At 39.3% G+C, this 17,029-nt stretch overlaps 1 protein-coding gene across 3 annotated transcripts; it reads left to right on the top strand.

The window, feature by feature from the left end:
• The first annotated feature begins 3,189 nt into the window (after nucleotides 1–3,189).
• Nucleotides 3,190–16,973, top strand: LOC109039584 (carboxylic ester hydrolase). 3 transcript variants are annotated; one of them, XM_019055122.2, is made up of 10 exons: nucleotides 3,190–3,431; nucleotides 4,510–4,659; nucleotides 5,794–5,944; nucleotides 6,971–7,156; nucleotides 9,058–9,254; nucleotides 9,766–9,925; nucleotides 11,299–11,486; nucleotides 12,808–12,943; nucleotides 13,895–14,024; nucleotides 15,789–16,973. In XM_019055122.2, the coding sequence occupies exons 1-10, from the start codon at nucleotides 3,243–3,245 to the stop codon at nucleotides 15,964–15,966; spliced, it is 1,665 nt and encodes a 554-aa protein (XP_018910667.2). In that variant the 5' UTR covers nucleotides 3,190–3,242; the 3' UTR covers nucleotides 15,967–16,973. The 3 variants fall into 3 exon arrangements, with proteins under 3 accessions (XP_018910667.2, XP_072152117.1, XP_018910668.2); XM_072296016.1 differs by lacking the exons at nucleotides 3,190–3,431; nucleotides 4,510–4,659 and adding an exon at nucleotides 4,904–5,147; XM_019055123.2 differs by lacking the exons at nucleotides 3,190–3,431; nucleotides 4,510–4,659 and adding an exon at nucleotides 5,219–5,299.
• Nucleotides 16,974–17,029: the final 56 nt, after the last annotated feature.

Raw genomic sequence — 17,029 nt, 5'->3', positions numbered from 1 at the left:
CACAGCGAACGAGAAACGAGGTCTGGAAGTTTCAAAGTCGATATGTTGAAAATGTGCGAAAACAAATATGTCGGGATGCGCGCTCGAAAATTTTTCTTGAAGTATCCGTGAAACATCTCTGCCTTATTCGTCATTCTTAAGAGAGTAGCTTCCATCTCACGAGAGTTTCGTTATAATACATTCCAGTAAATCAAAGCATTATTCGGAAAATTCGTAATTTCCCGAGCCACATCAGTAATAATTCACTTCATCGGCACAAATAGACAACGCTAAAATTAAGATACGATGTTTGCTAAACGAGCAAAGTGCCCTCAAGTAACATTACATACTTAGGTACGACGAACACACTACTACTACCCTGGTAAAAATTGGCAGTAGAATCTGTGTTCTAAGATACCAGACCTAAAGCCGGCTGTAAGATTTCCAATAGCTTCTGTAGCCGGCTGTACAATTTCTTATAGCCTTTTATAGCCGATGGCGATTAAGCAACAGCCAGACGATAAAGTTCATGCTAAACGTTACTAAATACGGATACTAGGACTTCGTTAGTTTTTGGACTGCCGCTCTCTTTTTGTGCCGTAGTATCTTGATTTTTTTGCGAGGAAAGCTCCGTACTTTTAAAGGGTGCCTGTCATTCTTAATACGTTGGAGCGTCATCAATTTTTTATGATACTGTGCAATACCTCTGGTGTGAAATAGTTGCTTCAGACGCCGTGGCACGCTGCGGCGGGCGGGCAGAGAGCGCGAAACGCGCATTGGCGCCTACAAACCTAACAGGGATACTTCACGCATTGCGCAATGCGTGAAGTATCCCTGTTAGGTTTGTAGGCGCCAGTGCGTCGCCGCTCCGCTTTGTGTTAGGCTCTAACATTTAATCTCGCGGAGTCAGCATTTTTCAACTCATGATTTTGCATGTTTGCACACTCTGAATGGATTATTCTCATTTTAATTGATAACAAAAAATATGTTTTAAAGGAAAATATAACGTAAGTTTTGTAAATATTAAGGTAGTTCTACACAATTTCTTATAGCCTTTTACAGCCAATGGCGATAAAGTGTAAAGCCCGGCGTAAGAACTGTAGCTCGACTGTATACTTTTTTATAGCTTCAAATAGCCCGGCTATATGATTCGCTCCGCTTTCTACAGCCAGCTATATGATTTTCAATAGCCTTCTTTTGTCGGCTATAAGAACTCCTATGGTATTTTGAAGCGCAGCTCCTATCGCCAATTTTTACCAGGGATCCTGACGCACAGCTTGATTTGTTAAATCATTGCCAGTAGAGACAATATCAATCACAGTTTTCAGAATTGTCGTGTCGTGTCCGAGAAGTTCAAAAATCGCTCTCCGCTAACCCAATCGACACGACTTAGAGTCGATTGAGCTTTGTCGCCCGATTTCAATAATTGGCCGTTGTATTCGAGCTCCACAGATGTCCGTGTTGCATATGCACGGAGTTGAAGGCGTTCTGATTATCCAGGCATTCGCCGCCTTCAGTTCCGACTTACAAAACTAGCGAGAGCGAGTGAGGAGAAGATTTTGGTTGGTCCTAAAGGGTAAACATCTCAATTCTCTTCATATCATGATTACAGTTTCAGCCTATAAAAACTGATCCAAAGAAATATGATGAAACATAATATACCTACCGATACCCTGAAACTCTATCACCCTGGAATGGACGTCGTCGTCTCACCCTGCGCAATCCAGAATTTAAAAGAGAACGATTTCCATACTCGTGTACGCGCGTCTTAGTAATCAGCCGTGACAAGTTCCAGGAGTTGCACTGGCATTTTTGCACCTCAAATCTCAATCAGATACGTAACTGTGCGCAGCACAATTGCGATAAGCACGCGGAATAGCCCAAAAAACCATGCTCCTTGTGATATCGGAAGTGTGACTGTGAAATGGACCGAACGCGGCGGGGCACCAAAAAAATGTGTTGCCGCTTTTCAAATTTGAACGCTCCGCTGAAAGGCGGTCGGTGGCCCTGCAGGAGACAATCCCTCATTTCCGCAGGAACGAGCTCTGGGTTAAAAAATGTGGCTACCGCCACTCATGATAATACCTCTCGAATCCTGAGGTTCGAAAAAAGTTCGAATTTTCAATGCTGCGCGGGGCAGAGAATCAATTGTGGAGGTAACTTTTAAATTTTTTTTGAAAATTTTTTTACAACCAACAATACCTCAATATTCTTTTTAAAGCTGTCAATTAAAGATCTACGCAGCGAGGGCTTCATACTGTTTTGTTTACTTTGCAAAGAAAATAGCTGGAGGTCCTCGTATACTCTGTAAAAAATGATCATTTCACCCTCGCCAAAAAATAAATATACGAACAAATATGTTTTTCCTCCTCTTCTCATCATCTTCCTCTCCCTCCTCCTCCTCCTCCTCCTCCTCCTCCTCCTCCTCCTCCTCCTCCTCCTCCTCCTCCTCCTCCTCCTCCTCATCTCAACCTTCTTTTTCTTCGTCTTCTTTGTTTCTCTCATTTCATAAGGTTTTTTGTGGGCTATAACTCAACTTTTTATAACCAATACAAATGATTTTATCTCCTGGGTTAACCACAAGGGTGGTTTCACGATAACTGGAATAGTTTTGTCGCCGTAACAGACAAAACATTTTTCGGTCATATTTTTAGTAATATAATGGTAATCACTCGAATTTTTTTGCATTAATCTACACAAGGTTACACTTTATGGCGCTCTTCAATGATTTATCGCTCTACTTTTCAATTTTAATGTACCTATAAATGGCCTAAAATGTGCTGTCTATCACGCTGACTTTTTACCGCGTAACATACAGCACATTTTCGGAATTTACAGAATATTAATTGAGAAGTAGAGCAATAAATCATTAGAAAGCGTTATAAAACGTGACCCTTTGAAAATTAATGCAAAAAAATTTGAGTGATATCATTACTACTAAAAATATGACCGAAAAATGTGTTGCCTGTTACGGCGACATAACTATTCCAGTGTCCGTGAAACCACCCATAAATTTTTATAAGCAAGGGCGGAACTAGCGCCCCCCCCCCCCCCATTCAGCAAGTGGGAAGGGAAGAGAGATCCTGACGCGGATGGAGGGAGGGGTAAAAAAATCGGGGAAAATATACCCGACGAATTGTCCCTAAATTAAGTTGGATTTTCAAAGAAAATTAGCAACTCTGTGCCATGCTTTTTTCGCAACAAGCTTTCAATAGAGCTCACTGTTCCCCAATTTAGCAGTCAAATTCCGCCTCGAATTCAAGATGGAGCGAAGACTTTACGTTGTGCTTGTTTTGTCCGTTAGTGCCATCAGTGCAGCGGATATTGAGGTCACTCTGCCGAAGGGGAAGATCGTGGGTCGAGATGGGATCAAGACTCGTGGGGGCCGGAACATCTGTAGCTTCACCGGAATACCCTACGCTGAGCCGCCTATCTACCAGCATCGGTTTCAGGTCTGTACCGTCCCACGAAACAGCCAATTTCAATTTTTTGTGACGGAAAGAGATTTAGTTACTTATCCTTTGAAAATTGGATTTTGGTAATTTTTAACAAAATATTTTCCCCCTGAAAATCTTAATCTGTGATATGAAATCAGAGTAACATGTAACGTGCACAACGCCTGAGGCGCGAAGCGCTGCGGGGGACTGGACTGCGATGCTAACAGGGGGGTATACCCCTAGTAAAATAGTGGGAAAAAAAGAAAATGAAGAAAAAGAAGAAAAAAGAAGAAAATAGAAAATTTCTTCGGGAACTGAATTAAAAGCGCCGCAACATCAGTTTAAACTTTTACGAGCCATGACGAACATACCTAACGTAATTTATAAACATTTAGCTTTTTTAAACGCTTCGTAGCCTATCAAATGTAGCTAGACGGAGTGATGTATCCACGTCTGGATTTATTGCTAAATTTTGCTGTTGCTGGGCTTTAAAATCAACAGAATACGTTAGGTACTTTTCAAATGTTTACATCGTGTAGAATTTTAGGTATTTATAGTATTTAAACGTCTACCCTCTTTCATTCTGCAGAATGTCTGTATAATTAGAAAAATAGTGTATCTTTCGGTGTGACAGAAGTACATGCCATTTTTGACACGGGTGATCTACGAGACCGTCTTTTGTAAACTTGGGAAGTATTAAAACAATAAATTTTCTGTGTCATTTAATTTTTTTATTTACAGTAGAGTCTCGATTATCCGCGGTCTGTGAAGCGGAATTTTTTTTTTACTTTTTCTATTTCTTTTGAAAGCGACCAGGACCGAACGGAGAACTTTGGGGTCATTCCTCTCCTCCTGATTGATTCTTAGTTAATAATTATATTCTTTTCTAATGCATGGTATGTGTCTTTACTGCCTCCTTTAAAATAGGTACAGTCTTTACGATGACTTTTTCCGGCCGTCTTGCGTATAGATTCGGATTATCCGCGGTATCTCCTGTCCCAATTATCGCGGATAATCGAGACTCCACTGTATCTACTCAGTTTTTTGTTTATTTTTTATTTCAATTCATGTTTGATGATCCGTGGATCTCTAGGAACCAGTGCCAAAACAGCCATGGAGAGGCATTTTAAACGCTACTTTGCACGGCCGGCAGTGCCCCCAGAAAAATGTTTACTCCCTGGGTAAGAAGCATGAAACGGTGGGGAGCGAGGATTGCTTACATCTCAACGTATTTACACCGGAGGTAGGTATAATATGTCTATTCCCAGTGATAATCAAATTGATAAACACTTTTAATCGATTGTCACAATACAACCACAACGGGCTTCGTGTGGCATCTTAATGTCCTGAAAGCATGAAACAGTGTTGCTAGACGCTAGATGTATATTTTGATTGCATTCCACGAAGAAGAACTAATATTTCTGACTCATTATAGATAAATCATATGCAATTGCACTTATTGACGGTGTGAGTCGGCAATCGCTTAACTCGGTTTGCGATGTCGCAGACTCCCTACCGTACTTTATTTTTTAAACGGAAAACTGCTCAACAGCAAGAATTCTTCAAAACTGCCGTGATTTTTCTTTTCTGTGCGTAGAAAATTCTGCAAAAACTTCAAAGAGTAATGTAAATTTGTTCGCCTTTAAAAAAATAACATAGAGACGGAGATTTTCAGACTTCGCGAACGAGATATGTGATTGCGGACTTACGCCGTCGTTATAATTTTTCTGGGTAGGTACTTGCGTGGATGAGTTGAAAGTAGTAGTTCCTCATTGCACAATGCCAGCTACAAAGTTACATTACTTCAGCGTCTTTGAATGACGAGTCGCACACGTTATTCCACCCTGAGCAAAGAAAAATCCAAAGCTCCTTCATTTTCATCTGTATGCAACATGTACATCCATAGAGCATCACTAGTTACATCATGGCGTTGTCATAATATTCACTGACATAGAAATACTATCCTGCTTATTTCAGTTGCATACTTTGTACGCTTTAAAGCTTTCTATTGACATTGAGAAACGTGCTTTAACATGTCGTCAACCTCCGGCCAAAGTATCACAAGCTCCATGTGACGCTTCTTTACAGAGACATTCTTCACACACATTCTTCACAGACATTCTTTTACAGAGACATTTTTTATTGAATCTGTTTGAAAATTTCACTGAATTTTATCGGTAGCACAAAGAAAATTCAGTGAAATTTTCGGACAGCTTCATTGAACAATTTCTCTGTAAAAAAATAAAATGGCGGCGGAAATTTTGCCGGAAGGTGACGACGTGATGTACCTACAAGTGATTGGCGTTTCTTGCCCGAGCTGCACCCTACATAATCTTACCTCGCCTTTTCCATCATTCCAAACAATCTTAAATTGCAGATCAATGCTGGAGCAAGTATGCCAGTAATGGTCTACATTCATGGAGGAAGCTATCAACAAGGCTCAAATTACAGATATATCTACGGCCCCGAATACATCTTAGATAAAGATATCGTATTGGTTACAATCAATTATAGACTGGCAGCTTTAGGTAAGTGGAAGCACCTGTTCGTTGTTGATTATAGTTATAGTATAGATTATAGAAAGTTGATATAGTGAAGTGACGGCGAACAGATCTAAGTTCATCAGAAACAGAAAATGCGACTTATAGAAACATACACCTCTGATAGGTACCCAGGGCCGGATTAGCGCTCAGGTGCCAAGGATTCCTGCGCGCACAAGGGGCCCGCATATGTGCAGATTGCATACTCCCTAAATTGAAGGGAGTTTACGTTTCCCAAAAACAACGAATAGTCCATTTTTCCCGGTTCCAGCTCCCGCCGACATTCTAAGCCAAGGACTTTAAAACTTGTTCAATTTGATCCAATGCTTTCATCGTTTCCTTTCATTAATTTATCTTGCTCACGAATAACATACACATAGAATTAGCTATAGATGTCGTGTTTTTGTATTTTCTTTAAAATCTTTGTTTCCCTTTAGGAATACAGCGCACGAGTGACGCAATTCTAAGGAAAAGGGAGGACAGGGGTCAATCGTTGAATCGCAATTAAATGACTTTATCGATAAATCCGTATCGTAGCAATGTCATGTATCGATCAAGGTCATACATCGATAATGCAATAATTCTGTCGTGCTAAGGAAAAACGCCGTATGAGCCTTTAGGCAATGCCAAATTTCTCCTGGCAAATCAAGAAATTTTTTGAATATTTGTCTACCAATTTCTCAGATAACTTTGTAATTTGATCTAAAACTCCTGTAAATTTCAAGGAAAAATATTCATAATTTTCCTCAAAAATAAACATGTTATCGAAGGAAATTTGGCAAATCTTGAATGTTCATACGGCGTTCTTTCATAGCGTGGCAGAATTGACCTGCAGGATTTAGGATCATGACAATTGCGCAACAGAGGAAGGGCAAGAACTTCAAAAATCTAAATCCAAGCGTGATGTAAAGGCTCCAAAATTGTTTCATTCGGATGGTTGCACGTAAAAATTTATCAGCCTTATTTATCGAAAACGAGAGTAACGAGTTACAAGTTCATATTCTCTAATTGCAGGATTTTTAAGCCTCGGTGACGAGGTTTTTCCTGGAAATCTGGGCTTGAAAGATCAAGCATTGGCGCTGGAATGGATCAATGAAAACATCAAATTTTTCGGCGGGAACCCGGATTTGGTCACTATTTTCGGGGACAGTGCGGGAGGAGCCAGCACCAGCCTCCACATGTTCTCACCCCTCAGCAAAGGTCAGTGGCCAAATCTTTCAGTCAACTGATTAGTGATTGAGTCATGTTTGAATGGTTGAAAATTGAAAGGTTTGGAGGACAAGGTGCAAAGGCGCAGTTTTTGGAAAAGAAAAAAAACTGAAATACTAATGATTTCAAGTAAAACTACTTACCTAGTCTTAATGTATTTTTGTAAAAAAATCGCTTCAAAATTCCAAATTTTAAGCATCAAAAAGGCAGTTTGAACTTTCTTCCCGCCCCAAAGGTTCCATGTAATTCCATAACCTTGAACACGCATTTCTCGAAATAGCAAAAACGGCACTTATCCTTCTTGTCCTCCAAGCCCCTCAATTCCAGTTTAGTAGCAAAATAGGAGAGTGAGGGAGGAGTGGAAGGGGGCAAGATCGGTCAAAACGTCAAGTTATTACGTCCGGTACCAAAGGAAGTGCCGCCGCCTTTCAAAAAACATGACATTTTCTGCCTTTTAAATGCATTATTGATGGACGCATTCAAGGTAGAAGAAACCTTGCAGATAATTCAGCTAACGGATGACGTTGATAAGTCGCGATTTCAATATTTTGAAATATGCGCACGAAGATGCTAAAAAACGCTCAAGGCCTACCTAGTCAATTAGTGTCATGCAAAGGTAGCAATGCCCTCTTAAAAACCGTTTTTAAAAACTCTTAAGAATTTGTTAAAAAATTAATTTTCAGGAAACTCTTTTGGCTTATTTTTTATGTATACTTTATTAGTGGTGCTTAAAATTTACTCAATATGAAGTCTTGAAAAAAATTACTTTTTTTTGAGTGATGTTTAGGTAAGATTTTTTTTTTCGAGCTTACGCAAGGTGTTAAAAAAACTACACGCAGAAGCAGGGCCGCCCATGGGCCGCCTGTATTTTGCCGCCCCCTTCTCATTCGTTTTGAAACATCAATACAAACCATCAAGTTTACTTACCATCGCGTTTACCTACTCGTGTTGGGCACATTTTTTGTGAAAGCCCTGTCAACACTGGCAAAAGTTCACGGAACTTTGCGCAAAAGTTAAGTTCTGTAAACCTATCTCTGTGCGGACAAGACCTTTCATTTATAAGAGATGAACGAAAAAATTATGAAAGAATAAACATGAATATGGTTTAATAATTTTAACTTCCGCCGCCGCGCCAACCGCACTGTGTTTGGCGCAATACGTGAAGTATTCGCACAGTCTTGTAGGCGCTATGCGTTTCACGCCAACTGCTGCTGACCGCACTGCGTTTGACGCAATGCGTGAAGTATTCGTGGTGTCTTGTAGGCGCTAATATGTTTTTCATGCTGACCGGCGCGCTGAGGGCTTCTCCTCTCCATCTCAAGTCCTCGTCATCATTGTTCTCTTCGCCGCGGCGCTCTAGGCCAACTTGCGTGTTCGGTTTCTTTCTTAACTTAAGTAATAAAAGGGACTGTCTCTTGTATCACCGAAAGACAAAAAAATTAAAATTACTATACTTTAACTCTCAGAAAATGAGAGATTTTGTCGCCTTTTCTCGTTTGTAATATTTTTTCTGAATCAGATTTTTTTTTGATACGTACATTTGAAAAAATTGCAAAATTTGCCGCCCCCTATATTTACCGCCATGGCCGCGGCCCATGTGGCCACCCCCTAAACCTGGCCCTGCGCGGAGGATCCTCAAAGAGTTGTTTTAACACTTGTTACAGAACTGCTGTCATTTTTCGTATATTTTATCTTATCAAATTTCCAGAGAAGAGTTTCCTGAACCATAAATTTGAACAGTTTTTTTCAAGATTTGTCTTTTAAAAAATTTACGAGTTTTTTTAAAAGCGTTTAATCTTTACAGTCGTTGCCACAGGGGTAGCCCTCCTATTCTGATATTCCGTCTGGTAAATCGTTCGTACAATACCGGATTTTGATTTTGTGTTTTTAAGGTTTATTCCATCGGGCGATCTCAATGAGTGGAACAGCGCTATGCCCGTGGGCTGTGATCCCTCAACCTTTGGCAAAAGACAGAGGGAGAGCATTTTTAACCCTTTTAGGATGCCCCACCGAACCTTCCACCAAAGCGCTTGAATGCCTCCAAAACACACCACTCGAAGCTATCATGAACGTTCAGCTCAAATTTTACGTGAGTTTCTCATATTTTGATCGATTCCTTTTTTTTTCATTAATCAATAGTCGATTTGATCGAGGATGGAATAAATGCAAAAGTGCAACTTGTAGACCAGACAAAACCGACCTGACGTTGTAGCACAGAATAAGCCAATGACTGTTGGCTACACGAAAAAAAATCCGCAATTTCATATTTGACAACGTGTAAGAACAAAAACCAATACTGATCAGAACGAAAGAGTTACCTAATTTTCACGATTGAGAAAATGAACGTGAAAAACAAATCGACGATGATACTCCCAAGCCACGTAGGTATCTCGTTTGCAGGATTTTAATACCTCCGCTCCGATTTTATTTTTAGCGAATCAACATCATGCTTAAGTTTTCGCACAATTTTTTTCGCTCATTACCTACAAGACTAAGTCTTACATCGTTTCAAGTCTCATACTACAATCTATTAAATGTACTACGTATAGGCTCACTCATGTACCGCTTAAATGCTCATCAGAGGCTCTTTGATTTTATAGGAATGGTTGTTTCTGCCCTTGGTTATTTTCGGGCCCGTGATCGAAGAAAAAGGTCGACCGGGGGCTTTCTTGACCCTCAACCCTAAAACTGCACGCCCTGAATCATCAATCCCCTACATCGCCGGTTTCAGCTCTGGTGAGGGTGGAATTGTCGCTTCAGGTATTGCGCTATCACACTGGAATCATCTTTTTGAAAAATTGATTTGTCCGGGGCGCCGCGCCGCGATCCCATTGTAGTCGAACCACCTCCGAAACGTCGCAAAGATTAATAATTGAAAAAATGTCGGCAAACTTGAATTTCATAAAAATGTTGCTTAATTTTTTACACTATAGCAAATTCGTTGCGATTTTTTGGTGCGGTTTTAGGGCCGGGGCGCTGGCGGGGCGTATCAATCAGTCTAAGAGCCACACTGAAAAAAAATTCTCGGCGTTTTTACCACGGTCGGTTGGTACCTTTACCATCTCACTTTTTTTACCAATTATTGGTAATTTTACCAAGACAAACTGGTAAGCTTACCTAAAAACCTGTATTTTTTCACTTTTATTGGTAATCAATTCCCGGTAACTTTGCCATTTTATCTCGGTAATTCTACCACAGTCGATTAAAAATATTGGCGTTTTTACCAAGGTCCAATAAAATTACCGAGAAAGTTCGATAATTTTACCGAGATTTCTCGGTAAAATTACCAATTCCATAAATGGTAATTTTACCAAGAAAAAACTGGGATCAAATAGAACCCTGAATTCTTGGTAATTTTACCCTTTTCTTAGTAAATACACAGAGATTTTTTTCTCAGTGCAATTATTTAGTTAGAGATTTTTTTTTTATTATAATGAAGAGGCGGTTCACAACGGCGATCAAAAATGACACATTTGGATCAGTAGCAAGGCGTTAATGATCGATTATTGATATTTCCCCATTTGAAGCTGTGATAAAGAATCGATTGTCAAAGTGTTCGTTGCGAACACCCTGTTTATCGATCATTTTCTATAGGTTTAAATGGCATGTCAATCGATGTATCGCAAAGCCTGATAGACCACGTATACCGTCAGGAATCTATCATAATTTTTTAAAGAAAAGAACGAAGAAGGAAAAGGAAAAGGAGGAGAAAATGCAGATGGGAACAATTTTTAAAATGAAACATTCTGCTCTATAATATCACATCCGTGGCGTAATTAGGGATGTGAATATTTGGACTAATGTGCACTCATTATTTGAACATTTTAATCCTAGAGGTGGTTATTAGCTTCTAATTTATAAAGGCTTTACTGAACTCAGGCTAATGTACATAAGCGTATAGTTTGAACATTTTATTGGGGAAGAATGGTTCAGGGGTCTCTGTATCCTTATATATACAAGAGGTTACACACAAACACAACTTCACCGGGGTGGAGGGGCACCAGTCTGGGGGGAGGGGGGTCACCAGTTAAGGTTATGCTAATACCAAAGGGCCAAACACGAAACTTTATAGCTACGGTTCAGTCGTCCCTAAAACTATTTCATCAACACCCTATTTCTTTTCTTACTGACAGGTTTGTTCACAAAGGCTCCTCACTTCGTCCAAGACTTGGAGACGGCTCCTGACCGACTCCTTCCTCTCCTGCTCAATCTCAGAGGCAAATATGATCAAAGAGCATTGGACGACATCAGTGAGCAAATTAAAGGCTACTACTTCGGCGGTAGACAAATCAACAACGACACAATCCCAGAATTTATAGATGTGAGTAAAATTTGAAGAGAAAGGACCTAAGTTCATAGGAGCACAATTTTCAGTGACTTACCGATTTTCAATTATGCATGTGGCAAGCTGTTACTGGTATGACCACTTTCGATGTAATTTAATTAAAGGATGAGTGATGCACGGTCGTCAAAACGCCTTCATTTATTTGACTGTGCAATCCTATTCCGGAGTGCACGAATAGTTGCCTCGTCCAAGCTGTCTATGCCGATTGGAATATCACTAAAAATTTAGGAGAATTTTGAAGCTCAGAACTCGGTTGTTTACATATTTTTTTTGCTAATTAAAATCTTTTGCAACGCCGTGGCTTCGTTCAAACATAGAAATACAAAATCGACAAAAATTATATAATTTCTGACAAAAATTCTTTGTTCAGAAAGAGGCAATTGATCCTAAAGTAATATGTTACAATTATTGCAATGTGCGGTTGACTCAGATGGACTATGGTTGTTCGCGGTAGTAAGAAATTTGAGCTTATAACGATATGGAAAACGATCAATGTCACATATTTTGTGAGAAGGTTTTGAAAAATTGTAGTAAGATCACCGTGTTAACATCGAGATACATAAAACTTTTTTGAGGAAACATGAACGCTTCATGGAACGTGTGTATGTTCGGAGATTCAAACGCGGGGTAGAAAAGTAGAAAAGTGCATAAAAGCATCGCCACCGGTCGTTACACAAACACACCATGAAATTTCTCTCCTTCATTCAATATTTCCACTTCAATTTCCTACACAAAGGAGGAAGGAAAGAAGAAGGAGTAAAAGGGGAGAAGAAGATGAGAGAAAGAGAAGAAGAAAAGAGAGAGAAGAAGGAAAAAGGAGAACGAGGAAAAAAGGAAGAAGAAGATGAGAGACGAAGGAGGAAGAAGGGAAATAAGAGAGTAAGATGAAGATGAAGGGAAGAGAATGAAGAGGAAGATGATGGATAAAAAAATTAAAGAAATAAGTAGAAATGTTTAAGAGGAGGAAAATAAGAGAAGCAGGTGGAAGAAAAGAGAAAGGATTGAATGGTATCATTGGGAAATGACGCGCTCACCACTCTAACCGCACCCTCAAAAAATAATTTTTTACCATAAGAAGAGGTTACTTTAACGCCATGTTGGTTCGCCTTCAATTTTTAGGATAGGCAATACGGACTCCCATGTGGTCGAATAGTGGTATCACCGTAAATGACCAGCTTCAGAACACAAAATAATCCCTTTGCTGAATCTGGCAACATTTCTTTGACCTTAACATGTACAAAGAGATGACATTTTCGTGCTAATTCGTAATAATAATGATTACTTTAACATCTTCCAGATGATCACAGACAATTGGTTTATGTACGGGACCTTAGCAGCAGGTGTTCGGTGGGGATCACCTGCCTATCTGTACTATTACGACTACCCTAGTGCACTTTCCTACAATCAGATTTTTGGAGATGGTTCAATTAAAAGTAAGCACCTCCTTTTATTCATTCGAGAGATTGCAGTTTTTAGACGGACAGAAAAGTTAACCTCCGCTAACGAGCGGAAGTTTATTTCGCTTATACGTGGCTCTTTAATTGTTGATGCGTAGCGCCTGAAATTTAAAAAAAAAAATTAAAAAAAAAAAAAAGCCCTACTTTTAAGTACATTATACCACGAGCAGTCAAGATAAAAAATTTTTGATTTCGAGAGAAGGAATAAACTGAGTTGAATATTACATGGAGGCTTAAGACACAATTGAACTCCTAACTCAAACATTATGGCTATCAGATGACCTCCAGCGTTCAATTTATTCGCGAGGTATGTCCTGAAACAAATAGGCACAAGTGTCTCGATAATCTGTCGTGATCGGAACCGGAGCTACCAGAGCCGGATAATCAAATACTAAGCTATGAGCAATGATTAAGGAAGTTTCCGAGCGTTTAAGAGGATTTTGGAGGGGGGGGGGGGCCTCCCCCGGCAAATTTTGAAAAATCGAGTCGTCTCAGGAGCAATTTTGAGCTGTTTTTACCAAAAAGTTGATCAAATTACAGTTTCCAGGATGAAAAATATGTCACGCACTTACTTAGCAAAATCCCTCACATTTATGGGGAGGGGCCAAGTAAATATCAGAAGGGGTGTGGGGGGAGGGGGGAGGGGGAGGAGGGGGGAGGAGGACCCGCCCGGCCCTCCTCAGTCCGCCCATGTTGACCCCCAAAATTCCTTTCACTCTCTGAAAAAATCCACCGATCAGAAACCGCTAATAATCCAAATCGTGGATATTCGAGAATCTACTGTGTAGTTCAAAATGAACGATATCTTGTGAGTTTTACAGAAAAGTCAAGTAATTTCATAGGCACAGGTGCTTCGACGATTGGCCGCAAATTAAATGATGAAGGGAATTTTTGTAATGTTCTTCATCTGTCTCCTTTGTATTGCAGGTGTGAGCCACTCGGATATTCTACTCAATCTCTTTCCACTGACTGCTTATTTTCCCAACCGAGTCTTGAGTAAAGAAGAAAATAAAGTCTCGAGCCGAATTCTTGATTTATGGACCGGATTCGCATCCGAGTAAGTTAACATAATTTTTTTTTTTTTTTTTTTTTTTTTTTTATTAACAAGTAAGTTAACGTAATACATAGTGACGATTCTGGCAATTGGGAGGGCCGGATTTAGGGGGTGGCCAAATGGGCCGCGGCCCATGGCGGCAAATTTAGGGGGCGGCCAATTTTGCATTTTTGCAAATATAGGTATAAAAAAAAATCAGATTCAGAGAACAAATTACAAACGAGAGAAGGCGACAAAATCTCTCATTTCCTGAGAAGAAAGTAATTTCTAATTTTGTCGTCTTTCGGTGATACAAGAGACAGCAGCAATTGGATTGCATTTTGCAAAAAGGAACCACTAGCATTGCAATGTTGCTAAGATTGTGCAACTTCTTTTGTCTTGGAGGAAAACCCCGATTATCCATTAATAGTTTCTATTTTACTCGCTAAAAACTGTAAATTTAAGACAAAAATTACCATCTAAATTTCATAGTTTTTCACGATTTCCGCAATTTTATTGCAAAAGATGAAGTTGCACAATCTTAGCATCATTGCAATGCTAGGGGTTCCTTTTTGCAAAATGCAATCCAATTGGTCGAGTTAAGAGAGAAACCAAACACGCAATTTGGCCTGGAGCGGCGCGGCGCAGAGAGCAATGATGACGAGGACTTGAGACCAAAAGGAGAAGCCCTCGGCGCGGCGGTCGGCATGTAACGCATATTAGCTCCTACGAGACTGCATGAATACTTCACGCATTACGTCAAACACAGTGCGGCCAGCGTGAAACGCATAGCGCCTACAAAAACGCATGAATACTTCACGCATTGCGTCAAACATACAATGTGTTCAGCAGCGGTCGGCGTGAAACGCATAACGCCTACAAGACTGTAGGAATACTTCACGCGGTTAGAGTGATTTTTATTGATGTTTCGCAAGACGCATGAGAAGGGGGCGGCAAAATACAGGCGGCCCATGGGCGACAAGTAGGTAAATCCGGCCCTTGCAATTGGCGAAACTGTTTTTTCCATTTAAATTTTTGTAGGATAATTTATATTTACAATGAATTCAAATGGGAAAAAACATGGATGCCAATAAGTGAGGGAAAATTAGACCGCGTTTAGCAGAGAGGGACCGAGCAAAATTTAGCCACCAGCTATCGCCAAATTTAAGAGGGCAATTTCATTTTTTACAGCAGAATGTTTGTGTCTCAAAAACCCTAGCATTAACAAATTGGTAGGTATCAATATGCCAACATAATAATATTACAACGGATCCTAGGATCCACACGAAACGGTAGCATGTTGGTAATTGTTGGTGTCAGACATCTTCATTTATCATAAAATGAGTATGGTTACGATATGGTGGTGATCATGCTTTTTGAAAGTTGGTTTCGAATTGGCTTAAACCTAGTTTTAGCCTTAGTTTTACGTATATTATGATATCTGTCCATTTAACTTGGTAACTTGATGTTAATGGTAATCAATAGAGCAATGATACACTGAAATAATGTGATACAACTATTTCGACCGCCGCTGGATAGCTTAAATTGCATAACCTCTGAATTGAAGGATAACTGAGTTTTCTCACTTGCTAGTGCATACTTAAGTACATCTAATTATGTTGAGCTGAGGAGACCCTTAACAACGTGATAAAATTAGTTGGACACCTTCGTGGCTTAAAGACCTCATGAATTTTTCACTTCTTTACTCAGTTTTATTGTCTGGCATGATACATTGCATCTGCCATATTCATTTTACATGATTTGATTTGGTTAATATTCTTTTTTCAGGGTAGCCTGGGGGATCCAGGAACATGATTGGCAGCCAATAAATATGGAAAATCGCATAAGATTTCTCCACATAACACAGGACAAGCCGATAATGAGTGACAACCTTCTGCATGACCGATATCAATTCTGGAAGGCATTAGATTACACACAAGGTGGAAAATTAGCTGTCATAATTTGAAATGGAGTCCAAAAAAGCTTTTCAATATTTTTTGAATTCAGGTCTTTGAGAATCGGACATAATACGTGACAACTCTCTGATTGATCAGGTTCTAAAAAAATTTGGATGGAGAAATTCTGTAGAGAAAATTTTTGGTCAAATTAAATCCTTGAATAAATTTATATTCAGTTTCGTCCTCTTATCTTAGCTCAAAGAACCGTCTGACAAAATAATGCATGGAATGGACCACAAATCAATTTAGATTGACTGCCTTGCCGCCTTGCTCTCAAACCCAAGATTACTGGGGTAAATTACATGCTGAACTCGTTTTGGCATGCGGTACCACGAAATTGAAGACTTTAACTGAAGAAAAGCCAAGCAAATGTTAGGTTGCTCAATTTTCTCTCTTATTTAATTTTTTTGGCAGAAAATCAAACTACACAATGCCTGAGGACTTTTTGTGAAATTAACCTAAACTATAAAGAATGTACTCACAAAATTTTCAGTTTCAGTGTTACTTGGTTTTCTAGTAAAAAAATAAAATTTCATGGGAAATTAGGCAACAACAGACTGATTCTGTCCAAAAGCAATCACATGTTGACCTCGGTTATTGATTTCTTATTATACATCCCCAGTTTCCCTATGCATATAGGTGCTTACATGAATGAGTTAGAAAATAGTAGTACCTAATGTAAAATACAGTCCAAATGGATCAAATCAAAAGAAGGGAACCATCTCGAATACAATGTTGTAAAAATTATCTAAAAAAATATAATAATGCTTATACAGCAAAAAGTTTTCATTTTTCTACCAAAAATTGTTGATTTCAAAGGAAAACGATTGTGTAAAATTATTGTAAATGTATTAGGTATTTTTAAAGGAAAGAAGAAGTTACACTTTTTTTAAAATACTGTAATGGAGTTGGCTCCCTTCTGTTAATAAATGCAGTCCAACAAACTATGCTCCATCAAATGTAGTTGGTTGTGATGTTACAACCTCATAATAAATTATTTATTGTCACTCTACTACTTCACTTAGTTTTCGGATGTGAAAAAATGCCTGTTATTTTGATAAATTTCCTCTG

Source organism: Bemisia tabaci, chromosome 2 (assembly GCF_918797505.1).
Source record: "Bemisia tabaci chromosome 2, PGI_BMITA_v3".
NCBI lineage: Eukaryota > Metazoa > Arthropoda > Insecta > Hemiptera > Aleyrodidae > Bemisia > Bemisia tabaci.
The sequence above is the reverse complement of the archived record's forward strand: the minus strand, read 5'-3'. Positions and strand labels throughout refer to the sequence as shown.